Raw genomic sequence first — 26,958 nt, 5'->3', positions numbered from 1 at the left:
GGCAAATGTATGCACGGAGGTCCAAGTAGCTGCCTCAATAATGTCCTTGGTTGCCACTCCTCTTAAGAAAGCTGTGGTAGTGGCTGTAGCCCTTGTAGGATGAGGTCTTATGTTCTGTGGAATTGGTTTTCCATGGTAGGAGTAACAGAATCTTATGCAATTTCCTATCCATTTGGAGATTGTCTGTTTGGAAATTGCTTTTCCTTCCCTTCCTGTTGCATAGGCTACAAAGAGCTGGTCAGTTTTTCTGTTACCTTTGGTTCTGTCCAGGTAGTAGCGTAACTGTCTATGTACATCCAAGGTATGCATTATTCTTTCGCCTCTGTTTTGTGGATTGGGAAAGAAGGTAGGTAGGTGCATTGCCTGGTTTAAAGACACTCTGGATACCACCTTAGGCATAAATGTAGGATTAGTTCTCACGGATACCCTATCCTGATGGCAGATTAGGAAGGGTTGCACTGCCATTAAGGCCTGTAGTTCCGAGACCCTCCCTGCTGAAGTAATAGCCAGCAGGAAAGCAGTTTTCCATGACAGGTGTTGTAGATCTGCTGTTGCTGCTGGTTCAAACGGAGGTAGTGTCAACTTTTCTAGTACAAAATTCAAGTCCCATGCTGGTAATGGTGGTTTCCTAGGAGGTTTTACATTCTTGATCCCTCTGAGAAACTGCCTAAGTAGAGGATGTGAAAAGACAGGACTACCAAAGCTGTATTCTGCTGAAATAGCTGAAGCATGTATCTTGATGGAGGAATAGGACAGGCCTGTATGTAGAAGCTCTGCCAAGTACTCCAGAATGTTAGCAATATCTATGTTCGACACATCTTTTCCTCTTTCAGTACTCCAAATGACGAACCTTTTCCATTTTCCTGCATAGTTCCTTCTTGTTGAAGGTCTGCGGGCTTCAAGGATAATGTCTTTAACCCTTTGTGAAAGGTCTGGATTAGTTACTGCTATGTGATGTTCCAGGCAGTCAGTTGCAAGGTTTTTAGGTTTGGATGTATGATGTTGTAGTTGTTCTGAGTTAACATCAGAGGCATCAGGGGTATTGACCACATTTTCTCCCGAGACATGCTCCTCAGCAATGGGTACCAGTGTTGTCTTGGCCAGTTCGGAGCTATCAGGATTATCCTTGGACGTTCCTCTTTGATTTTCAGTAGTACCTTGTGCATCAAGGGAAGAGGTGGGAATGCATATGCTGTCAGGCCTTTCCAGCTGAAGGATAGAGAGTCCACCTTCCATGCAAGTGGGTGGAATGTCCTTGTGCAGAATTTTTTGAGCTGGTGATTTTGTGGGGAAGCGAATAGATCTATCTGTGGCATTCCCCATTTCTTTGTGATGGCCTTGAAGATGTCCGGGTGTAGCATCCATTCGTGAGCATCCGAGGTTGTTCTGCTTAAAATGTCTGCTAGGGTGTTCTCTTTTCCCGGTACAAATATTGCCTGTAACTGGATGTTGTAGCTGAGAGCCAGATTCCAAAGGTCCAAAGTCATTCTGCATAGGGGGTAAGAATGAGTGCCTCCCTGTTTGTTGATGTACCACATGACTGTGGTGTTGTCTGTCCTTATCATCAAATGGCCTTCTTTGAGGAATGGTCTGAATTTTAGGATTGCCAGTTTTACTGCCAGCATTTCTTTTTGGTTTATGTGCAGGTGCAGCTGGTCCTGAGTCCACAGTCCTTGTACGCATTTGTCCAGCATGTGTGCCCCCATCCTAGGTCTGAGGCATCCGTAGTGATGGTTTGGTTTGCTCGAAAGTTGTGGAAGGGTAAGCCTGGGTTTGACTGGCATGCCCGAGCCCACCAGAGGAACTCCTGTTTTAAGCATGGGATTAGTGGTATTTCTGTTTAAGCTGTGCCTGTGTTGAGACCATAAATTCTTTAGGTACCACTGTAACTTTCTCATATGCAGTCTGGCATGTGGGACCAAGATTATGCATGATGCCATGAAGCCCAAGGCCTGCAGAACTTTTCTTGCTGTTAGTTTGTTCTGCTTTGTTAATGCTAAGAAGTAAAGAGGGAGTTCTTTTTGTTTTTCTGCAGTTAGGAATGCCATCTGTTTTACTGTGTCCAATTCCGCGCCCAAGAATGCCCTTGTCTGGGATGGGATCAGCCTTGACTTTTGAAAATTGACTGTGTATCCCAGGGCTTGTAGCAAGTAAATGACCCTTTGTAAATCTGTTGTCAGCTTGCTTTTGTTGTCCACTTGTAACAGGCAGTCGTCCAGGTATGGATAAATTTGAATTCCCTGTAGTCTGCAGTGAGCGATTACTGATGCCAGGCATTTTGTGAATACTCTGGGTGCAGTAGATAAGCCAAAGGGCAATGCTGAGAATTGATAATGCTCTGATCCTGCAAGAAATCTGAGGTATCTTCTGCAAGTTGGTCGAATGGGGACGTGCAGGTATGCCTCCTTGAGATCTAGAGTTACCAGCCAACACTCCTTGCCCAGCATGGGAAGAAGTTGCTGTAGGGTCAGCATTTTGAATTTTGGGACAATGATGTATGTGTTTAAGATGGACAGGTCGAGAATAGGTCTCCAGTTTTTCTTTTCTTGGTACTAGGAATAGTCTGGAGTAGAATCCTTTGCCCTGTTCTGTTATTGGCACCCTTTCCACAGCTCTCATCTTTATTAATTCCGCTATCTGGTGCAGGGCTTCTATTTTTGATTTGGGGCAGGTTTGGCATTCCTCTTTTTACTGGTAAAGTGTGGAAGTGGAACCGGTAGCCTTGGTCTATGGTTTGCAAAATCCACTTGTCTTTTGTAATATAGTGCCAATTTTTCGAGAATAAGGCTAACTTTCCGCCTAATGGTGCTGCTATTTGCTCCCTGGTAGGCGGAGATAGAGCCAAGTCACTGAGATTGTCCTGTTGTAGTGGCAGTGGTTGTGTCTGTGCCTCGGTTATTGCCTTGCCACTGTCGCCCTCTGTAGGCACCTCCTCTGGATTGATTTCTGCCCCTAGAGCGTCTGTTCCTGCCCCTTTGGGATCTTGTGGAGTCAGGAAAGGACCAATTTTGGCAGGCCAGTTCCTGCTAAACCTTGGGGCTGAACCTGTAGGAAATCTTTAACTGTTTGTACAGATTTTGCCTTCTCTTCCATTTTCTTCATTACCTGCTGGGCAGGTTCCCCAAATAGACTGGCCTTATCCATAGGAGCATCCAATAGCTTAGCTTTAACATGATCCGGCAAGACCTGTTCTTTCAACCATGCATGCCTTCTTATCACTGTGCCAGTCATGGCTGATCTAAATGAAGCCTCCAGTGCATCATAGCCACATTTTAAAGAATGGTTACTAACCTGTTGGATGTTATTCACCATTTCTAATACATATTTCTTACCTAAAGATTCACCAGAGGACAGCTTTTTAATTAACTGATCAAGCATAAACTCTTGGTATTGGATCATGTGAAACTGACAGTTTAAAGCTCTAGCTGAGAGAGTAGCAGAGGTGTAGACTTTTTCCCCCATCTCTCTAAGGACCTGGATTCCCTTTCAGAGGGAATAGGGTTTTTTGCTGTGGTCGAGGCTACTGCCTTAGGCCCCTGGGATATAGTTTCGGGGTCTGCAAGTGGGGCCTTGTATAGGTGATGATGAGTGTCTGGCACCCTGTAGAATCTATCTGGTTTGGCAGGGGCTGGAGGTAAAGAATCAGGTGCAGTGCAGACATCATTAAATGCATCGTCCACAACAGGTAGAACAGGAGGTATAGCTAAGGGCCTATGTTGTGGTAAGTGCAGAAAAGTCCTAAGCCTTTTTCTAGAATCTGAGAAATCTTGTCCCTGCCATTGGAATTGTTCTCTCATGGCATGTAAGGTTTCCCCAAAGGAGAATTCCTCTGGGGGAGAGGCAGCTGGAATGGATTCTTCAGCATCTGAATCTTCATAATTGAAAAAAGGAGCCTCTGGCTGTTCTGTAATGTCTGAGTCATCCGCAGAATCATCAGAGGACACAGGCTCGGGGGGCTCTGCTCTAGGTCTCTTTTCTGGTGGCTGAGAGGCCCTGTCTGGGTGAGATTGGGATCCCCTAATTAAGGATATTAAATCTTCTGCCAGAGTAAGCATTTGTGAACTAGAAGTGGGCCTGAGTGAGGGTGGTTTAACAGGCACTGATTTAGCTGATTTGGCTGCTTTAGCCCTGGCAAAGGCCTTAATAGACATGGCTGCAGGAGGCCTAGCAGCACCACGTGCTGGGGTAGAGATATCCAAGGGGATGGTGTCTGAGAGATCAGTAGGAACCACAGTTGTAGGCAAAATTTCTGAGGCTGATTCAGGTAAGGTAGCAGGAGCCTCAGTAGTAGTCATGGATTCGGCTGAAGATTGACCAGTTTTTTCGGTTTCGGCCGAAACCGAGACACTCGCGGCTTGCTTAACCGTGGTTTCAGCCGAAACCGCGGACCGCGAGTGTCGGTCTTTTTCTTTGCGTTTTTTAACAATTTGGGTAGTCGGAGGATCCGACGGCATAATGTACGCAAAATCTGAGCCGAAAAACTGTTCAGCAAACTCCGACCGACGCCTAAGCGTTCGTCGGTTGAAGGAAGCACAGGCCGAGCAGGCTGCTACGCCGTGGTCTGGGCCTAAGCAAGGCAAACAGTAAGAGTGGAAATCTTTATGAGGTATTTGTTTCCCACAAGTTAAACAGTTATTGACTTTTTCTGACATCGGCTGAGGCAAGAAAGAGTCCTCAAGGGGCTACTTAGCTTTCTAGAAGTCTTCGAAGTAGTATTCGGTAGTAGTAATCTCTGTATCTGACCGACCGGCACTTGCGAACAGCTTCTGCTTCGGGCGCCACGCGGCAAGAAAGACTGGGGAAAATGGCGTCGGCTGATGCCTTTATACCCGAAGACCAGCAGAGATGACGTTGGGTGAAGCGCGACATCAGCCGAAGCCGGACCCGGACTTTGGAATCCGGCCGACCGAAGGGCTGCCTGACGACAGGACAACCCATTTGTTATGACTGCAGATGCATCCATGAAGGACATCCTTAAGTTTTTTTGCAACTTTCTGATTCCTTTGAAAGATTCTTAGAGGTGAGGAAAATTTCACACCAATAGATGTGAGCATTTGCCCTCCTACTCGCACTGTAGCAGCTTCTGTTTCACTTTCTGTCCAATAAAGAGGTGCCTTCAAAGGTTTCCCTGATGGATGCCAACTTCAAGTGGTCCGCAAAGTCCTTAAGGCACAGCCAGCCTTGCATTCTCATTGCCAGACCAGAGCCTGCCTCTTTAGCTGCACCCATCCATTGCATTATGGATTAAAATGGTCTACAACAAAATATCGAAATGTCAAAAGCACAAACTTGAAAACATTCAGACTACAATATCGAAATGTTAAAAGCATGAACAAGTAAATCACTGAAGCAGACAATAATGAAGGTAATGGAAAACTACTGTGACTGGTGAAACAGGACACACAGCATATCTGGCAACGTGAATTTGTAAAATTTTTGCTTAGATGTTTTACTTGTTTAGGCTTTTAATATTTTGAGGTTCTGGTCTCAATGTTTTCAGATTTGTGCTTTTGGCATTTTGTTATTTTGACACTGACTTGGATTAAATACATAGCCAGTGAGGAGACATTATTTACAGTTGTCACCTGGGTTTCTAACTGTGTTCTGAGATCTTCTGCAGGCAACTGTTTCACAGTGTCAATGGTTTTCTCAGAAAAATCCCTATGAAATTTAACTATATGTGGCATGTAGTTCAAAGCTTTCGCTGAGAAAGTACTAGACACACAGTCACCTCTCTAGCCTAACCATCATACTGGTTTCTCTACTTGGGGGATAGATAGCCTGAGCATCTTCTGTGACATCCTTTTCCATGGGCACAGCTACCACTATAATGTCTACAAGTGGCCCATTACTTCAGTGCTGTCTACCTTTGGGTGTCCACAGCACTCTATCTGACCTACAAGGCATGTGTTCAGCCATAAATGATTCTTTCCTTGCTTACAACATACCATACTAACAATCTTGTCTGGCAGTGTCACCAACCAGGCCTTTGGGGAAGAGGATTTATAGGCCGCCTCCATGATCTTTTCCTCCAGTGGGGTCAATGGGAAAGGATCTCTTCTGTCTCATCATTTCTAGAATCTCTCCAAAGGATGTGCCTTACAGAAGGGACTTGGAAAAAATCTTCCTTCATCAAAATCTCTATCCAGGAAGGGAGATTCTGAAGGCGAGTTAAGGTGTTTCCTCTTGCACTGCATCTTCTTACAGGACTGACAGGAGAGTCCTCCGAACTCTCCTGGGAAGAGGGCTCCTTGATCACAGCATTATGGGTCTCAGGTTTCTTTGTCTGATGTTAACACATATGATCAGATGAAGTGTCCAGCCTCAGCAGTGTTTTGGGGCAGAATTGATGAGGTGTGCACCAACAGCAGCAAAGAATCAACCTTGGCTCTACTTAGCATCATCGGGATGACTGTGGTATTCAGGGGCTGCTCCCCCAACACCAACCATATATGCACCAACATCTCTGAAGTAACACCAAATGCAGACTCTCTGTGATGAAGGCTCTGACACAGAAGTCACAAGAGACTTTTGGCATCAAAGGGTTGAAGGCTGAGTGTTCCTATAGCAATAGCAGCCCCAATAACATCTGAATTGGTATCAACACAGAGTCTGTGAACAAAATTCAGTTCATTCATACTGTACTACAAAAAATGTATTACACAACTGGAATATATCATCAATGAATTAGCATTTCACATTATTAGACGGGGCAGAATTATTACCTTATCTTGTACTTCAAATTTTCAAAAAAAATGTCCTGTCTCTCTCTTGCAGTGACACTTTCACTTTTTGGATCCATGTAACATGGGCTACTTTAACTAAATAAATTAACTCTAACTTGATCATGATCTCTACCCTCAAGCTTCTGGAAAAAAAAAAAACAGCCATGAAATTCCCTGTTGGTTGTCTCAACCAAATATTCCAGCACATACTTTTACATTCTTTAATGCACAATATCAAAGGTTATAGGAGCTACCTTTGCACATTTCCCTAGTTAGTCCAGATAGCAAGAGCATAAATACCCTAATGGCAACTAGGTCCAAAACTAAATAAGCAAAGATACTAAGATTTCACTTCAATATTGTGCGATTTATGCAATCTACATACTTACCCAGACAACTGAGATGATATGCAACCCTGGTGGAGTTCTTACCCGGCTCCACTGAATATTAAATATTTAAAAAGAACCATTGTTTATTAGAAAGACTGAAAGTCTCAATTGGATGATCGTGCGGGTCTGTTATATTCTTTTTAACTTGCCAACTATCTAGCATCTTCGGAACATAAAAATAAGTTATCTTAAAATGTTTTCTGTGTTATGAAATTTGGTCTTTATCACAAGTGGAACACATTAAAACAGTACACTTACTTGACATTGGTGTTGGTGCAGATAATGTACTCAATCTCATCTGAAAATGGATTCTGAAAGGTAAATGAGCTTGTCCTCATCCACATCCAGTCACGATTCTTGGACCGGAACCGATACATCACAGACAAAACCTGGCCTTTCAGTTTCAGCAGCTGTTTATACAAAAAACAAATAAATGATTAAAAGGGAAACTAGAATACAAATTTTAGTAATTTCCTACATATCCTCCTCCATTTCTGGCCCTGTCTCTCAGCAGCCTCTAAGGATATGTTTAGACATCCTGGCCTTACCACCTCTATTTATTTATGCCTTGCGTAAAGCCAAGTGTAGGACAAACATTAACTTCTAAGTACGATTGTGGAACAGTACACATCACAACCAGAGATGCTTGAATAAGAGGGTCACTGCTGCAACAAAATTCATAATACTTGTGGACTGGTCAACAAGTAAATGTCAGTCCTTCTAGCTAGATTTCCAGAGCAGTCTGACATCCCCATTGAGGAGACAGCTGTCTCCTCAAGCTGTAAACATCGACAGAAGCTTGGCTCTAAAGGTGAAAGCAGTCCACTTTATCTTCTATTCTTTTCTGAAACAAACAATCACCACCAACTGCCCAAGATCCCAGGAAAGAACTTCCCAGGTTATACTGAAGGGAAAACTGAGAAGCAATTCATTACCTGAAAGCCAGTTCCCACATCCAAGATTTACACAAAGGAATCAAAAAGGTGACGCAAGATTCAAGCTATGCTTTGGCTCTAGGGGATACTTACTTTCCACCAAGCCTCCAGAGAAAAAACATAAGGTCAAGAAAAGAAGTAGATAAGATGGGTAGTAGACCCACTGATCATGTCTCTCTTCATATAGTCCAGCGAGGCAAGTCTCAGGTCGTTCACACCAACATGAACTATGACAGAGTCATAATGGTGCTTGTTGTTGACAGACTTGAGTGCATGCCTGATATGACGAATTCTGGCTCCAGACAGGCAGCTGACCATAACTTTCTCTTTGTCCAACCTGGTGAGTGGGACATCTGTGTATCTCACTACTGAGTCTCCAATGACAAGAAAATCTGTTTTTTGAGCATTACGCCTTACAGGTTTGGTGGCTCAGACAATGGTGGTGCTGTGGGAATGGTGTTAGTTGTAGCAGTATTGTGTTTTGGAGGTCTCTGGTGTTTTGGTAAGTTTTTCGAGAGAACCTTTGCTTATGTAGATTTTTGTGTTTGAAGCCTACTATGTGTATGAGTAATGGCACTATGCACGTATGTAGTGACAACCTTTTCTGTGTTACTGTTTTGAGTGTGAGAGAGCATGGATTCAAGATTCCTGGTGCAGATGCATCTATCGCACTCTACTAGAATATCTTATTAGTAGAGGGTTGTCAATGTACATGAGGCAATTGCTACACTGCCTCTAGAGACCCAAGTCAACAAGGCTAGCAGGAGAAACAAGGGTAGTCTAACTGTCCATAATGCTAGGTTGAAGACTGTTGTCACTAGGGGTGGCTTTTCAGAATCAAACACAGATGAGCTCAGTAGACAAATATTTCTGCCTGTTTTTTTTGTTTTTTTTTGCTGGTGGTTTAATAGATTACAACTCACTAGCAGTATTTCTTTTGACTGGGAAACACTAAGGATGAGGGCTACACTAGTGTGCTATACTTGTATCTATGGGAAAAATTGTTGAATTTGGATTTGAATTTGTTTGAATCTGGAGCATTTCTCCTCGGGCCTCCGCTGAAAACAGGCTCTGTGGAACCTAGTCGGACTTTCCCGGTCAACAAATGATAAATAAAAAAAATTTTAAAAATAAATAAATTTAACTGCCCAGCTTTTGTGACCTCTTGGATTAGTCGTTGCTGCGCACATGGAGTAATTTTTGTAAGCCGGCCACTCCTGGGAAGGTTAACCACTGTTCCATGTTTTCTGCATTTGTGGATAATAGCTCTCACCATGGTTTGCTGGAGTCCCAAAGCTTTAGAAATGGCTTTGTAGCCTTTTCCAGACTGACAGATGTCAATTACTTCATTTCTCATCTGTTCTGGAATTTCTTTAGATCGCGGCTTGATGTCTTCCTTTTTGGGATCTTTTGGCCTACTTCACTTTGTCTGACAAGTTCTATTTAAGTGATCTCTTGATTCAACAGGTCTGGCAGTAATCAGGCCTGGGTGTGGCTACTGAAACTGAACTCAGCTTTCCCAAAAATGTGATTAACCACAGTTACTTCATGATTTAACAAGGGGGCAGTTACTTTTTCACATAAGACCATGTAGGTTTGGATAGTTTTTTTCCCTTAATAAATAAAATCATGACTTAAACACTGCATTTTGTGTTTACTTGGGTTATCTTTGTCTAACATTAGTTTAATATTTAAATTTGTTTGATGATCTGAAACATTTAAGTGTGACAAACATGCAAAAAAATAAGAAATCAGGAAGGGGGGAAATACTTTTTCAGTGCACTAAGTGCCCTGGAGGTAAAGAGAGCACATCCAATTTTCACCTTGAGAGAGGACAAAATCGACAACACTGTCACTGCTTTGAATGGGGTCTTTGTTATGTACTGGTTTAGGCTGCTTAGATCTAAGACTGGTCTGAATTCCTGCTTCTTTTCAAAACCAAAAAAGAATCTTGAATAGGTTCTCAACTTCTCTGGTTTGGTGGGACCACCTGGATTGCTCTTTGTTTGGAGAAGGATAAACACCTCCTGACTGGCCACCTGCAACTGACAGGATGGCACATTTAGTAGCAGCAGCTTTTGCTCTGTTGTTTTTTTGGTGGAAATGGAATGGAATGGCACAGCCTCTGGATATAACCTTTCTACTCAAATGCTCTTAGTGACAGCCATTCGTGTAGTAGGATGGAGAAATAAGCACTCCCTGACTACTTTCAGAGATGGACAGTTGGGCAAGCCTTCAGGAATGCTTGTTCAGTCTTCCTCTGTGCCCTTGGTTCTACGGACCCCCTCAACCATGGGGTCTGTGTCCATTAAAGGGACTTCCTCTGCCATGACCACTCTTATCTTAGGTGGAATCCAAGTGTTGACGTTGAGATATTTTAAACCAATTGGATATGGGACCACCCACCTTCCTGATGAAGGATCTCTGAGGATTCTCAAACCTGACTCCACTACAGACAGCATCTTCCTATCCTGTTCACACCTTATTATCTTTTCCTTTACCATAATACCAAAGGCAGTACATCCATCAAAGGGAGTGCCATTACAGGATGCCTTGAAGTTGTCTACAAAAGCCTCTATGGGAAAAGGGCTATCATTTCTCCTTGAAAGTGGATCTGGAATCCATCTGCATTAAAAAAATGCCTCGTTGGAACTGTCCCCTCCCCAGCCAAACCAGAAGCGAACCATGACAGAGGATCTTGAAGTCCCCAAAACTAATAGCTTAAATGCAGAGGACTCTAATACCAAGAATGGTTCCATATGTGTTGTCACTAGGGACAGTGTAGAGGCCTCGATACTGAGGTTAGTGGCACAGCACGATGCTTCAGAGATCATCCATGTGCAACTAACAATGGGCAAAAAGTACAGTTGTGTACACTTACCATAAATGTAGATGTGCGAGTGTATTCACTGTTGCAGTCATCACATTTGGGTTATCTGCCTGCAGGTAGCCCACATCCGGCCTGAATACCAGAGTCTTCGGATTTCTGCGTTGGATGTTGTCGCTTCTTCCATGGCATCAGGGGTATAAAACATGCAGTCAACGCCATTACATCAGTTTTTCTTGCCTCAGATGTCAGGTGCCCCCACAACAGGAAGCAATTATATCATATGGAACACCCCCAGCAAAAAGCAAATACACATGATATAATATATACCAAACAAGAAGGAAAGGTAAAAGTCAAGAGAAGTCAGGGGGCTGGAAGGAGGGTAGCCAGGACTGCAACAGTGAATACACTCGAATATCTAAATTTATGGTAAGTGTACACAAATGTACTATGTTCTTCATGTTTCACTGTTGCGGTCATCATATTTGGGTTGATTCCCAAACCTAAGGAAGGGTGGAGGTAGTTAAACAGCATTAGGGCTAGCAATCAAGCCCTGTAAGACTGCTGTAGCAAATCCAGCTTTGGATTTAGAAAAGATAGGCTGGTGGTAATGCTTGGTGAAAGTATGTACAGAACTCCAGGTTGCAGCTTCCAGGATGTCCCTGGTAGGGACTCCTCTGAGAAATGCTGTAAAGGTAGATGCAGCCCTGGTGGAATGTGTTCTTATCCCCTGTGGGGCAGGTTTTCCATGGTGCTTGTAGCAGAAATGGATGCAATGGGCTATCCATTTGGAAATGGTTTGCTTTGAAATGGCCTTCCCCTCTGCCTCTGCAGCAAAGCTAACTAGCAGCTGGTCAGATTTTCTGAGAGGCTTGGTCATGTCCAAATAGACCAATAGCCTAGTACCTACTTATGAACCTATATGATTGGATGGGTAATAGGAAATTCTCCCCAGGGATCACTTCTGTGGTTCTGCTTGACAGGGGCACAGAAAAATAATTTTCTTGGGTGGTGAAAGCCAGGGTACCTTTTTGGCTAGGCTTGTAGAGACCCTAGGAACAATACCCTAGTACCTACCTATGAACCTGTTTGTGCACGTTCAGAGAATGCAGTATCCTTTCCCCTTTATTTTGAGGATTGGGGAAAAAAGTAGGCAAATGAATGGACTGGTTTACAGCCACACTAGACACCACCTTGGGCATAAAGGTTGGAGTAGTCCTGAGGGAAACCCTGTCCGCATGGAAGATAATGAAGGGTTCCACTGCCATGAGGGCCTGCAGTTCAGACACTCTTCTTGCTGAAGTGATGGCTAGAAGTAAGGCTGTTTTCCAAGAAAGGAATTTCAACTCTGCTGTAGCAGCTGGTTCAAAGGGGGGGAAGAGTGATTTTCTCGAATACAAAGTTAAGGTCCAGGCCAGAGTGGGAGCTCTCCTGGGGGGGGGGGGTCTTAAATTTTTGGCCCCTCTAAGGAATTGTTTTAGCAGGGGATGAGAGAAGAGGGGTGGCTCAGTATTATAATGTGCTGAAATGGCAGAGGCATGAATCTTAATTGAAGAGAAAGATAGGCCCTTGTGGCGCATTTCTGTTAAATAATCTAGAATGTGAGGTAAGCTGGGCACCATTCTACCCATCCCCTGAGCCTGGCTCCAGGAACAGTATCTTTACAACTTTTCCGAATAGGATTTTCTAGTACTAGGCCTCCTTGCCTCAAGAATGACATCCAGCACCTGCTTACTGAGGGTTGCTAGAGGTGAGCTCAGGGAATTAGCCAGGCTGCAAGGTTCAGGGTCTGAAGCTGAGCATGCAGAATCTGGCCCGCCTGCTGGGACAGCAGGGAAGGGGTCTGAGGCAGGTGCCATGGTTGTAGCACTGTCAGACTACGCAAAAGGGGGTACCAATTCTGGTGTGGCCAGTCTTGTGCAATCAGTATTGTCCTTGGCTTGTCCTGTTTGATCTTTAGTAGAACCTTTGAGAGGAGAGGCAGAAGGGGAAAGGCATAAACTGAGAGGCTGTCCCAGGTAAAGGACAGGGCATCCATTTTCCAAGCTTGACTGTGGGGAGTTCTGGCACATAATTTGTTCAATTGGTAGTTCTGAGGGGAGGCAAATAGGTCTACCTCTGGTGTCCCCCATTTGTTCCTCAAGAGCTTGAATATTTTGGGCTCCAGTCTCCATTGTTGTGGGTCCATGAGATTTCTGCTTAAGTTGTGTGCCAGTGAATTTAGTTTGCCTGGCAGGAATTGAGCTTGTAGGTTCACTTGGTAGCTCAAAGCTGTGTTCCACAGAGCCAAGGCTAGTCTGCAGAGTAGGTAGGAATGGGTTCCCCCCTGCTTGTTTATGTACCATATAACTGTGGTGTTGTCTGTCTTTACCAATAGTTGTCCTGGAAGAATAAGGTCTTTGAAGGCTGTGAAAGCATTCTGTACAGCTAACATTTCTTTTTGATTGATATGCAGGTGCATCTGTCTTGGGTTCCATTTGCCCTGAATGCAGTGCCCTGCCATGTGCGCCCCCCCCCCCCCATGCATAGTCTGATGCATCTGTTGTTAGGGTTTGGGCGGCAGGGGGTAGAATGAAAGGGAGTCCCTTGTTGTGGTAGCAGGCCTCTGCCCACCAAGGGAACTCTGCCCTTAGTCAAGGAATGATAGGAATCATTGTTTCCAGGTCCTGAGAATTTTGACACCATAGACTTTTTAGATACCACTGAAGTTTCCTCATATGCAGTCTTGCATATGGAATTAACAGAATGCAAAAGGCCATGAACCCCAGGGCTTGCAGGATTTTCTTTGCAGATAGCTGGATTTTTGTGGCCAGTAGTTTGAAGTAGGTTGTCAAATAAACATGTTTCTCTGGAGTGAAGAATGCCATCTGGGAAGCTGTGTTCAAGCTTGCTCCCAGGAATACAATCTGTTGGCAGGGTAATAGGTGTGATTTCTTCTCATTGATGGTGTATCCCAGTGAGGTTAGAAGTCTCTTTACAAATGCCAGGTGTTGCAATAGCAAGTCCTGACTCTCTGTCTGGATCAGGCAATCGTCCAAGTATGGGTAAATCTGAATATTTCTCTGCCTGCAAAATGCAATGGCTGGAGCTAGGCACTTTGTGAATACCCTGGGCTCAGTAGATAAGCCAAAGGGAAATGCAGATAACTGATAGTGCATTGAGCCTGCCATGAAACATAGGTATTTTCTGCAGGATTCCCTTATTGGGATGTGCAGGTAAGCTTCTTTTAAGTCTAGGGTTGCCAGCCAGGCATCCTTGGCTAGCATAGGAAGAAGCTGTTGAAGAGTTAGCATTTTGAATTTTGGAACCACCAGAAAGGTGTTGAGAATAGACAGGTCCAGGATAGGATGCCAGGAGTTTTCTTTTCTGGGAACCAGGAACAGTCTTGAATAAAAACCTTGTCCCCTTTGGTCTGCTGGGACAGGCTGAATAGCCCTGACACTGAGGAGAGACAGCACTTGCTTTTGGGCCTCCGCCCACTGGATTGGGGGGAGGTCCGGCCATCCACTTGGGGTTGGGAGTGAATGGAAGTGGAATCTGTATCCTAGGGAAACTATGTTTAAAACCCATTTATCTTGGTTAATGAGTTCCTAGTTTTTTGCATGCAGGGCGAGCTTTCCTCCTAAGGGAGCAAGTAGATGAGCAAGGCTTGGAAGTGTTAAGGATACATCATTGTGCCATTTTCCATAGGGGGTAGCTTACTACTCCCTGCTTTGGGAGTGGGAGCCCCCCATTGCTTAGAGCTGTGACTAGCCTGAGACCGAAGTCTTGGTGGTCTGTTGCTCCTGGGTTCGGACTGAGAAGGCCTGGAAAGGACTGGATAGGACCAGTTCTTTGAAGGCCAATGCTTACTGAATCTAGGTGGCTGTACCTGTAAGAAATCTTTAACAGTTTGCATAGATTTAGCTTTTTCCTCCATTCTTTTGAGGACTTCTTCTGCTTTGTTGCCAAAAAGGCACTTTGGGTTTAAGGGTGCATCCAGTAATTTAGCTTTAACATGATCTGGCAAGTTTTGTTACTTAAGCCAAGCATGCCTTCTAAGTACAGACCCAGTGACAGCAGCCCTGCAAGATGCTTCTAAAACATCAAAACCACATTGCAAAGTATGTTTACCAACATGGTCACCAGAATGCAATAACTCTTGTAAATCTTTGTGTTCAGCACAGTCAGGAATTGACATCATTTTCTGTTTAAGTAGTCCCATAATATGCTGCTAATACTTTAACATATGAAACTGGCAATTTAAAGCCCTAATGGCCAAAGTAGCAGAAGTGTATACCTTCTTAGACCATCTGTCTAAAGCTCTAGAATCCCTATCAGAAGGGGTAGGATTTTTGGCAGTAGCAGCTTTAATGCCTTTTGGTCCTTGGAAAATGGTCTCTGGATCCGCAGTAGGATTCTTGAAGAGGAATTTGTGAGAGTCAGGTACTCTGTAATACCTGTCAGGTTTCCTGGGAGCTGGATGCACAGTGTCTGGGGTAAGGCTGGATTCCAGGAAAACATCATCTACAATCTCCAGAACAGGAGGTATAGCTAGAGGCCTGTGTTGAGGCAGGTTTAAAAATTCTCTAAGTCTCTTTTTGGACTGTGAATAGTCCTGGCTTTCCCAGCGGAAATGCTCCCTAAGTGTATGCAAGGTTTCACCAAAAGAAAAATCTTCTGGAGGGGAAGCAGAGGGAATGGAATCCTCTGCATCAGAAACCTCATAAGTAGATAAGGGTAAATCCTGGTAGTCAGAAGGAATAGAGATATCAGATTCCTGATCAGAAGAATCAGAAAGAAAATCAGTTCTAGGTCTCTTAGAGGGGGAAGGCTGGCTTCCCCTAATTAAGGTAATAAGGTCTTCAGCCATTCTAATAATTTGTTTTTGAGGCATATGGGCCTGAGAAAGCACTTTAGTAGTCAGTTTTCTAGGCGTAGTGCGAGCTTTAGGCCTGAGGAATTCGGTATTCTTAATTTGAAATGAAGTCATCAGTTTAACAGCGGCTCCGGACCCATCCAAGGTAGAGACATCCGCAGGTTCCATAGTCGAAGAAGCATCTTGCTACATAGCGGACTCTGAATGGGTCTCAATAGAGGCCTGCGAATCTGTAGTAGCGGGTATCAGGGGCTGCAAAAGCACCTCACTGAGTACCAGCGGACTAGCGACTAGCTTAATGGAAGCATTGCTGGCAGTTTTGGACCTATGCGGTCAGTCTCTGCCTTTGTCCTTGCGTTTGTTTGGAAGATTGGTGGTCAGATGGCTTAATGAAGCCATTTCGGAGTGCACAGATTGAGAATGAAAGTATTTAGCTACTAAAATAGCCCGATGACGCACAGTTCGGGCGTTGAACAAAGCACAAAAAAGACAGCGAGGGACGCTGTGGTCTGGGCCTAAACAGGTGATGCAGTAAGAATGAAAATCTCTATGAGGTATTTGCTTTCCACAGACTAGACAATTGTTAATTTTTTTTACATCGGTTAGAGCAAGAAAAAAGGATCCGCAACGGGGTACTTATCTGTTTGAAGACTTCAGGTCTGAAACTCGAAAACGAAAATTTCAGGAGTCGGCCGACCAGCACTTGCGAAAGTACAGTTGTGTACACTTACCATAAATGTAGATGTTTGAGTGTATTCACTGTTGTAGTCCTAACATATGGGTTATCCGGCTCCCGGTAGCCCTCAGTCAGACTGAATACCAGAGTCCTCAGTATTTGCCGTCGGCTGTAAAACTGATGTCAGAACGTCAGGTATAAAGGGAGAAAGACAACGCCATTTCCTCAGTTTTTCTTGCCTTAACTGTCAGGAGCCCCCAAAAGAAGGCTAACCCAGGAAGGAAACACCCTGGAAACATGCCATCCAGAAAATAACATATCTAGTGCCTTAGGAAAAAAGGGGGAATGGAGGGTGGGAAACTAAGACTGCAACAGTGAATACACTGGAATATCTACATTTATGGTAAGTGTACACAACTGTACTATGTTCTTCATGTTTCACTGTTGCAGTCCTAACATATGGGTTGATTCCCAAAGCCCAGGGAAAAAAGAAAGGGGGGGGAGGAAGAATCACAGATTAAGGGTTGGTAAGGAGGCCTTGCAAAACTGCAGAGGCAAAACCAGCCCTGGATTTAGAAAACAAAGGCAGATTGTAATGTTTTGTGAAAGTATGGACAGAAGACCAAGTAGCTTCTTCTAGAATGTCCTTAGTAGGCACACCTCTCAAAAAAGCTGCAGAAGTAGAGGCTGCTCTAGTAGAATGGGTCCTAATACCCTGAGGGGGAAGCTTCCCATGCTGCAGGTAGCAAAAGTGAATACAATAAGCAATGCATTTGGAGATGGTTTGTTTTGAAATAGCTTTACCCTGAGCCCCAGGAGCAAAACTGACCAACAACTGCTCAGACTTCCGAAAGGGTTTAGTCCTGTTTAAGTAAAATCTCAGCTGTCTATGCACATCAAGAGAGTGCAGAATCCTTTCCCCTATATTCTGTGGGTTATTGAAAAAGGTAGGCAGATGAATAGACTGGTTAAGGGTCAGACTGGAAACCACCTTAGGCATAAAGGTGGGATTAGTTCTCAGAGAAAACCAATCTGTATGAAAAATAATGAAAGGTTCTGCTGCCATTAAGGCTTGCAGCTCCGAAACCCTTCTGGCAGAAGTAATAGCCAAAAGAAAAGCAGTCTTGCAGGAAAGAAACTTTAAACCTGCAGAGGCAGCTGGTTCAAATGGAGGTAGATTAAGCTTCTCCAGGACAAAATTAAGATCCCAAGCAGGAGCAGTAGCAGAAGCTCTTCTGGGAGGTCTTAGATTGCTAGCTCCCCTCAGGAACTGCTTCATCAAGGGTTGAGAAAAAATGGGTTGCTCAAAAGAACAATGAGCAGAAATTGCTAAAGCATGAATCTTGATTGAAGAAAAGGAAAGTCCACCATTAAGCAAGACTGCTAGATAATCAAGAATAAGGGAAAGAGAAGGATGAGAAGAGTCTTCTCCTTCAGCCTGCATCCAAGAGCAAAATCTCTTCCATTTATCTGCATAGGATTTCCTGGTGCTAGGCCTCCTGGCCTCATGAAGAACTTCAACCACCTGCTGGGAAAGATTTAAAGTATTAGCCAGGCAGTTAAATGCACAGTTTGAAGATGAGGATGAAGAAACTTTCCCCCTTCCTGAACCAACAGATCTGGTACCAGGGGAAGATGCCAAGACTGAACTTGGGAAAGGCCATGAAGAAGGGGATACCAATGCTGCCTGGCCCAATCTGGTGCTATAAGAAGAGCCCTTGGTTTTTCGTCCCTTATCTTTAGCAGCACTCTGGGAAGAAGAGGCAGAGAAGGGAAGGCATAAATTGGGAGTTGTGTCCACGGGAAGGACAAAGCGTCCACTCTCCAAGATTTGTTGTGAAACTCCCTTGTGCAAAAGGTTGGAAGGAGATGATTGGTGTGAGAGGAGAAAAGATCCACTTGTGGAGTGCCCCAATGCTGAGTGATGCGATGGAAAATGATCTTGTTCAGTTGCCACTCATGAGGATCCAGAACACGTCTGCTAAATTGATCCGCCAAGGAGTTTAGCCTCCCTGGAAGATACTGGGCTATTAGATGAATGCCCATGGAAGCTGCTAAGGACCATAGTCTCGTGCTGTGTCTGCACAAGGGGTAAGAGTGAGTCTCCCCCTGCTTATTGATGTACCACATGACTGTGGCATTGTCAGTCCTGATCACAATAGACCCAGGGTAGAGTAGGTCCTTGAAGGCCAGCACGGCCTGCTGCACTGCCATCAATTCTTTTAAGTTTATGTACAGATGAATCTGCTGAGTGGTTCAAGTCCCCTGTATGCCCCTGCCTTCCAGATGTGCTCCCCATGCATAATCCGAGGTGTCTGTGGTGAGAGTCTGGCTGGCAGGTGGTGGGCGGAAAGGCAGACCCTTGCTCTGAGAACAGGCTGTCGCCCACCAGAGAAACTCCATTTGTAGACAGGGAATTAGAGGAAGAATCACGTCTAAGTCCCATGTGTGTTGACACCAAAGGTTCTTGAGGTACCATTGAAGTTTTTCTCATACGCAGCCTTGCATATGGGATCATCAGAATACATAAAGCCATGAACCCCAGTGCTTGCAGGAATTGCTTTGCAGAGAGGTGGGTCATGCTTGCCAAGTTCTTGAAGTAAGCCGAAAGATCTTTTTGTTTCTCTTGAGGGAGGAATACCATCTGGGTGGCTGTATTCAGACTCGCTCCCAGGAAAACAATCTCCCTTGTAGGAACCAACTTTGACTTCTTTTCGTTGAGAGTGTAACCCAAAGAAGTGAGAATGTTCTTCACGAAGTCCAAATCCTTTATTAGCTGTTCTGGGGAGTTTGCTTGAATGAGAGTCATCCAGGTAAGGATAAATTTGAATGTTTCTCTGCCTGCAAAAAGCAATGGCTGGCACCAGGCACTCTGTGAAAACTCTGGGAGCAGTAGATAAGCCAAAGGGCAGCGCAGATGTTGCTCCCCAGCCCTGAAACGAAGGAACTGCCTGCAACTTTCCCTTACTGGGATGTGTAGATAAGCCGCCTTGAGATCCAAAGTTACCAGCCATGAATCCTTGTCCAGCACTGGCAGTAACTGTTGAAGAGTGAGTATCTTGAATTTGGGAATTACCAGAAAAGTGTTTAGAAGAGACAGATCCAGAATAGGGCGCCAGGTGCCCCCTTCCTTGGGTACCAGAAAAAGTCTTGAATAAAAACCTAGGCCTGCTTGATTTGCAGGAACTGGCTCTATAGCACCCATAGTCAGTAGAGAAGAAATTTGATTTTCTACCTCTGCCCTGAGAGTTCTTGGTATGTCTGGGTACCCTTGTAGAACAGGGAAGGTATGAAAATAAAACTTGTAATCTTGGTTTATTATATTGAGCACCCATTTGTCGTCTGTGATGGTAGACCATACCTCTGCGAACCTGGCTAACCCTCCCCCCAAAGGAAACCCTGGGCCCGCAGAGGTAGGCACAAGAAGGCAGGAGTCATTGAGAATGCTTGCTTTGGGAAGCTGGCTTTGAACTTCCCGATTTAGCAGATGAAGAATGCCATTGTTTAGCCCTTTGAGGGGCAGAAGTCTGCCCTCTGGAAGATCTGAAACCCCTAGGCCTAGAGCGACCCTGCTTGCCAGGATCAGGGAAAGACCAATTCTTGGAAGGATAATGCCTACTAAACCGAGGAGGCTGAACCTGAAGGAAATCTTTTACAGCCTGCATAGATTTCGCCTTGTCCTCCAACTTTTTCAGTACCTCCTCAGCCTTGTTACCAAAAAGGCTGCCCTTGTGCAAAGGAACATCCAGCAATTTAGATTTCACAGGTTCAGAAAGAGGCTGCTCCCTAAGCCAAGCATGCCTTCTAATAACGGAACCAGTAGCTGCTGCTCTGCATGAAGCCTCCAAGGTGTTAAAACCACAATGTAGTGAATGCTTATTAACTAGAGTGGCAGAATTTAGTAAAATCTTGTAAGTCTTTGTTCTCCGACATGGAAGGAACATCCCCAAGCATAGCCTTAATAGCCTCTAAAGTATGCTGCTGATACTTAAGCATGTAAAAGACAATTCACAGATCTAATGGCAAGAGTTGCAGAAGTATAGACTTTTTTACCCCACCTGTCCAAGGTCCTAGACTCCTTATCAGAAGGTACAGGGTTTTTCACAACAGTAGCCTTAACACCCTTTGGGCCTTGAGAAATAATCTCAGGATCAGCAGTAGGATTTTTGAAAAGAAATGATGAGAATTGGGAACCCTATAATACCCATCAGGTTTTCTGGGGGCAGGAGGAACATAATTAGGTGTTAAAGAATTTTCCATGAAAACATCATCCACAACTTCCAAAACTGGAGATATAGCCTTAGGCTATGCTGTGGCAAATCCAAAAATTCCCTGATTCATTTCTTAGACTGAGGAAAATCCTGACTTTCCCATTTAAAATGCTCCCTAAGGGTATTCAAAGTATCTCCAAAGTAAAAATCTTCGAGAGAGGAGGCGGAAGGGATAGAGTCCTCAGCATCAGAATCCTCAAAGCCACAAAAAACTTGAGAATTTCCTTCTTCACCAGCAGAAACACTGGCAACCTCAGAATCTGAGACAGACAAAACATCAGGAGACAATTCCCTAGCCCTCTTGGAAGGGGGGAGGGGAATGAGAGCCCCTAATAAGGGAAAGAAGATCACCAGCCATCTTTACCAACTGGGACTGAGGCACAGGAGGGGAGGCCGATGCCTGCTTGTGAGTAGATTTAAGGCTGGAAGGTTTGCTAGTAATCCGGAGGGACTCAGGAGGCCTAGCAACTGCAGACGTCTGATTTAAGGTAGTCGGTCTGGCTCTGGTCTCATGTCAAAGAAAAGAGGCGTCAGAAGCCGGTGCCTGCATAGCGGCTCTGGACCTATCTGAGGTGGTGACAGGCGGAGGGTCTGAAGATGAAATAGCAACCTGTGGAATGGAGGACTCCATAAAGGTCTCGGCAGAGGCCTGTGGCTGAAAATCTGTGGACTGTAGGGGCTACGAAAGCGCCTCACTAACTACTGCTAGGTAGACGAACAATTTCACTGGTGCGTCATTAGCAGATTTAACCCTAGGCCTGTCGCATTCCTTGTCCTTGCGTTTCCTAGGTATATCCAAAGTCGGGAGACCAGAAGACGCAATACTGACGAACCTAGGCCAGACTCCAAAATGCTTATATAAAATCTTAGCTCTACAGCGTATGGTACTCCAGTTGAAGGAAGCACAGAGATCACAATTAGGGACGTCGTACTCAAGGTCCAAACAAGTTATACAATAGGAATGAAAATCACGGTGTGGAATCTGTTTTCCACAGGCAAGACAGTTATTAACTTTATCTGACATTCATTAAAGCAAGAAAAGAGGGTCTCAAATGGGGTACTTATATGAGGGCATCTTCAACTTGGTAGTTGGAATGCAAAAAGAAGGTAAACAGCCAACCGGCACCAGTGCGAATTGCTTCTGCTTCGGGCTTTGCGGCAAGAAAGACTGAAGAAATGGCATCGGCTAACTCCCTTTATACCTGACGTTCTGACATCAGTTTTGCAGCTGACATCATATACCGAGGACTCTGGTATTCGGGCTGACTGAGGGCTACCGGGAGCCGGATAACCCATATGTTAGGACTGCAACAGTGAAACACGAAGAACATCTGCTTCTGCTTCGGGCACCACACGGCAAGAAAGACTGATGTAATGGTGTCGGCTGCATGTTTTATACCCCTGACGACCTGATGTCATGTAAGAAGCGACAGCATCCGACACTGAAATCCAAAGACTCTGGTATTCAGGCCAGCTGAGAGCTACCTGCAAGCAGATAACCCAAATGTGATGACTGCAACAGTGAAACACGAAAAACATCTGCAATTCAAATTGTAGCTTGCTACAGATCACCCATCATGTCCCAGGACCCCCATTCCGCATTTCTGGAAACACTGGGAAACATAAAGGTTCTACCAAACACCCTGATATTGGGTGATTTCAATTACCCAAACATTAACTGGGAGAACTACTCAAGTACTAACTCCCTTGCCCAACATTTCCTAGAATTTATAAACTCAAACGCCCTGGATCAACAGGTCAACACCTCCACCAGAGGTGACAACATGCTGGATCTGGTCATCACCAACATGGGTGACCGGTGTTCCACACCAGAGGTCAACCCCTCGCTGGTTAGATCTGATCATAAGCTAATCACTCTGGATATCCACATTCCGCCCCCACCCCTGGTCAAAGAAACCACCGTGAAAAACTTTTCAAAAGCAAACTTCACATTACTTAAGACAGAGGTGGAAAGATTCAAAGCCCCCATGATAAAGGATAACGCTGCCCAAGCTGCAAAATCCTTTACTAATGCACTCTACAGGCACCTACATGAATGCATGGATCATGGTATCATAAGCAAAACCAAGACTCACTCCTCCAAGAAAAAGAAACCAGTCTGGTGGACCCCTGCCATAAACAAGCTATACAAGAGGAGGAGGAAACTAGTACAGAAAAGAGTAAAATCCCAAGAAGGGAAGACATCCCTGATCAGTATCAGCAAGAAACTATGATCCCTCATAAAATCATCCAAGGCTAGCTTCAAAAGAAAAATTGCCAAGGACTCCAAGGATAACCACAAGGCATTCTTTGGCTATGTCAAAAATCTAAGTGGCAATTCTCAGATCTGCTTGGAGTTAGTGCAGAATGGCACAAAATACACTGAACCGACCGATATTGCCAACATCCTGGCAGACAGGTTCAGTGCAAACTTCACCCCCAAAAGGGCCCATAACCATACCAGAAGAATGTAGTGCCCCTGAAATCACAGACACTCAGGTTAAAACAGCCCTCTCCAAAGCCAAAAACACAGCATCAATGGGACCGGATGGTGTCTCAGGCTGCGTCCTACATGAGCTCAAAGACTAATTAAGCCCTCACCTAAACACACTGTTCAAACTCAGCCTCTCCACAGGCTACATGCCCATAGAGTGGCGCACAGCAACGGTTATTCCGCTCCACAAAGGTGGAGCCACAACAGACTCCGGGAACTATCGCCCTATACGCCTGACTAGCTTGGTCTGCAAGGCTATGGAGCACATCATCATGGATCTCATTAACAGAGACATTGGGAACCTCCAAACACTGGACCCTACCCAGTTCCGCTTTGTTAAGGGCAGATCATGCCTCCTAAACCTGGTGGACTTCTTTGAGACAGTTATCAAGGCTATAGACGAGGGAAAGTGGTCCATACAGTCTACCTACACCTCACAAAGGCCTTCGACACCATTCCCCATTCTAGTATTATAGACAAGCTCACCAGCCTGAACATATACCCCTATGTCATGAGATAGGTTGCCAACTGGCTCATGGACAGAACCCACATGGCAAGAGTTGCGAGAGCTAGTTCTGACTCTAAACCGGTTACAAGTGGCGTTCCCCAGGGCTCAGTCCTGGGACCCCTCTTGTTCGGCATATACTTCTCACAGGTACAGGCAAGCACAAGAGGACTATGGCTGACCAAGTTTGCAGACTGCAAACTAGGGGCTACAACTGAGTCTCTAGCTGACATAGACATCCTCCAAAAGGGTCTCACTGAGACAGATACCTGGTGTCAAAACCATGGCCTCAACATGCCAAAAAGTGCATAGTCATCCCCTTTTGAAAAAATGAAGTACCCACAAACTACCACATAGGTGGTAGCCCCCTAAATACGGAAGATGTAATAAGGGATCTGGGGACTCAAGTAGATAGTAATCTCGCCTTTGATAATCACATTGCCAAAGTGGTTAGAAAATCTTTCTATGTGGCCCACCTAATCACAAAAGGATTTGCATCCAGATCAAAAGAGGTCATTGTGCCCCTCTACACATCACTCATCAGACCCATAATAGGGTACAATGCCCCATTTGGGATGTACCTTACAAGACACCTGCTACAGCTGGAAAGACCACAGAAGTACCTCACCAAGAGGATCACTGGTCTCAAAGAGATGCCCTATGCAGCTCGACTGAAGAAACTCCAGCTGTACACGGTTGCATACCACCTACTCAGAGGGGATCTCTGTCTGGCATACAAGGCCATGTCCAACCCAGAATTGTTGGACATGCTCCACCTAAAGAAACCCATACCCCCTCGAGCCACATGCTCTAGGGACCTAAACCTCACCACAACAATAATAGGATGTGCTGGAGGGATAGATTCCTGTCCTAGAGACTTCCTATGCTCTGGAACAAGATTCCAATCTACATTAGACAGAGCTCCTCACTAACAATCTTCAAGAGAATCCTTGATGAGCGGATGGGAAACAGAAAGTTTACCCCGGGGATCACTTCAATGGCTCTGCTGGACAGAGGTACAGGGAACTAATCTAAGGGGGCGACGAAAGCTAACACATTCCAGCTAGGCTTATAAATGCCTTTGGACAGATAGCCTAGTACCTACCTATGAAAGCAACTTCTTTAGAATCTGGCCCTGGATTTTAAATAAATGCATAATTACAGACAGACAGATAGATATTACAGAAGAAGAATAGTATAAAAAGATGCTACTAGTAGAAAAAGTTGTGGATCACTTAGCTGCTAGCTGCGTTCTATATTTTATTTCAAAATTACAGCAAGTGCAGCTTTTAGATAAAAGTTTACAACATTCAGAAAAATTTTGCAATAATTACTCTAAAGAACATAAAAAAAAAAGAATGAAAAATTGCACTCAGGACTAAGACATTGCGCTGCTTACTAGCAGTATATCTCAGTTCCTGCCCTATCACGCAGTAACAAGTCATGGCTAGCCATTCCATGGCCTGTTATACAATGTAAGGGTTTTCCCTTGCAGGCACCTAAAAAAAAATAAAAATACTAGCACAACTATAGGCAGCTGTAATAACATGTACTGCTCAAAGCAATGACTGAATATTTTTCTTTCATTATAGTGATTAGGGGTGGGTGTGGAGATATGTGAAAAGAGCAGCAAAATGAAATGCAGTCACTGATTCATTATTTCTTTCAGTCTGACCATAAACATTTTGTTTCATGTTATAAAAACTTATGGAAGGGAAGTAGGGGATGAAGGCTCCCTTAATGAAAAGAGACATTATCTGAACAATGTTATACAACCAACAGTATGGTCTGCAAGGGAACAGCAGTACATGTGTATAAGAGAAGCATGCTGAAATATCTTCTATAGCCATTATATTTTTCACTTTGATCAGTTAATTAGCTGTGAGCCAGATAAGTTGAAATGAAGGTGGAAATTTCTGAGTGACAGGTGGGGAAACAGACTAAGTATAAAAATAAACAGACATTACTTGAACACTGTTAAAACAGTGTTGATACGGCTTACACATGACAGGCAGGGCATATGAATGAGAACACTGAAGCTGGAGTGCACTACAATGGTCATTAAGTCTTTCACTTTCTTCTTAGTAAAAAAAAAACTGCACTGTATACAAAAAGTGGTTATTTCTGTCAAAGGGTGGGGAGTCAGGCTGTGTATGAAAACAAAAGGCATTACAGGATAAATTACATAATAATTGCTGAAGGACCACTGATATGGGTTGTCAGGAAGCAACAGTGTGTCTAGCAATAACAAGCTGCACTACATTACTGTGTCCAAAATGTAATACACCTTCATCATAGCTAAACATCAGAAGTATACAAGAAAGAGGCTATATTTACGAGGGTGGGAATCCAAAGTGTACAGAAAAGGAAAGGACAATAAAGCACATTCCACGGTGGCAGCAAATGGTTCTGAACAGGCAGACTTAATTTTGGTTACCAGACTTTTTTATTGATCCAATTCTCTGATACAGTGCTATTTGGCTTGTAATTTTATCTGTAATATTCCCCTGCAAGACACTGCCTACAGTAGCAGACTGTCATCATTTAACTACACTCTAGCCTTACCAACATGCCTACCTCCCTGCACTCTAGGCCATTTTGGATGTCAACTGTTTGAGATAGAGAATATTTTTGTTAAGACTCTACAGCTGAAAAAACACAGACCTAAATACTTTTAATGAATGATTAAAAACAGGGCACACACTATTATCAAAAGTTTCAAATAGTGTACAGATTTGGCTTTGATAGTAATTCCCAAGCCATTTTTATGGCCAATGCAAATGTATATCCATTGGTGCCAACAAGACTAAGTGACCACTATACTGGTTGAAAAATGAGACATATGTTTTTCAGCAGTCAAAGGAGCCAACTGTTATATATTTTAGAGAATTATTTTGGCAAAGCTAATGCTGTACATTAGTTAAAAGGCACCAAATCTTAAGAATATGGAAACACATTTTGCTCATCTGGTAATAGGTTTAATTTACTGTCCAGTCTTGAAAATATATTTTTACATTTGGCTGCGGGTTACCAGTTTACTAGTGCCCTAACAGTATTTATATTTGATGGATTTATTTACTTGACAGTTTTTCAAGATAATATGCACTAATCAAATTAGATTATTCAACAACCTAGATGTATTTAATATTACTCTATACACTCTTTAAAGATTATGCATTTGTGCTGCCATGCTGGTAGAAGAATAAGGTATCCACCAACGACTTTGGCAACTCAGGAAGCCTGAAGGTCTGTTTGTTGGGTAAGCTTGAGTGGATGAC

General features: G+C 44.1%; 1 protein-coding gene across 7 annotated transcripts in view; it reads right to left on the bottom strand.

Annotated features, from left to right (window-relative positions):
- Positions 1-26,958, bottom strand: part of ARNT (aryl hydrocarbon receptor nuclear translocator) — a 2,399,029-nt gene that overhangs the window by 727,447 nt on the left and 1,644,624 nt on the right. For all 7 annotated transcript variants that reach the window (XM_044080044.1, XM_044080045.1, XM_044080042.1 and 4 more), the window contains one exon: positions 7,373-7,524. In XM_044080044.1, the coding sequence (XP_043935979.1) occupies positions 7,373-7,524 (152 nt within the window). The remainder of the gene's footprint in view (positions 1-7,372; positions 7,525-26,958) is intronic.

Source organism: Protopterus annectens, chromosome 8.part0 (genome assembly GCF_019279795.1).
Source record: "Protopterus annectens isolate FY-2018-M chromosome 8.part0, PAN1.0, whole genome shotgun sequence".
NCBI lineage: Eukaryota > Metazoa > Chordata > Ceratodontiformes > Protopteridae > Protopterus > Protopterus annectens.
This window is presented reverse-complemented; position numbering and strand designations above follow the sequence as displayed.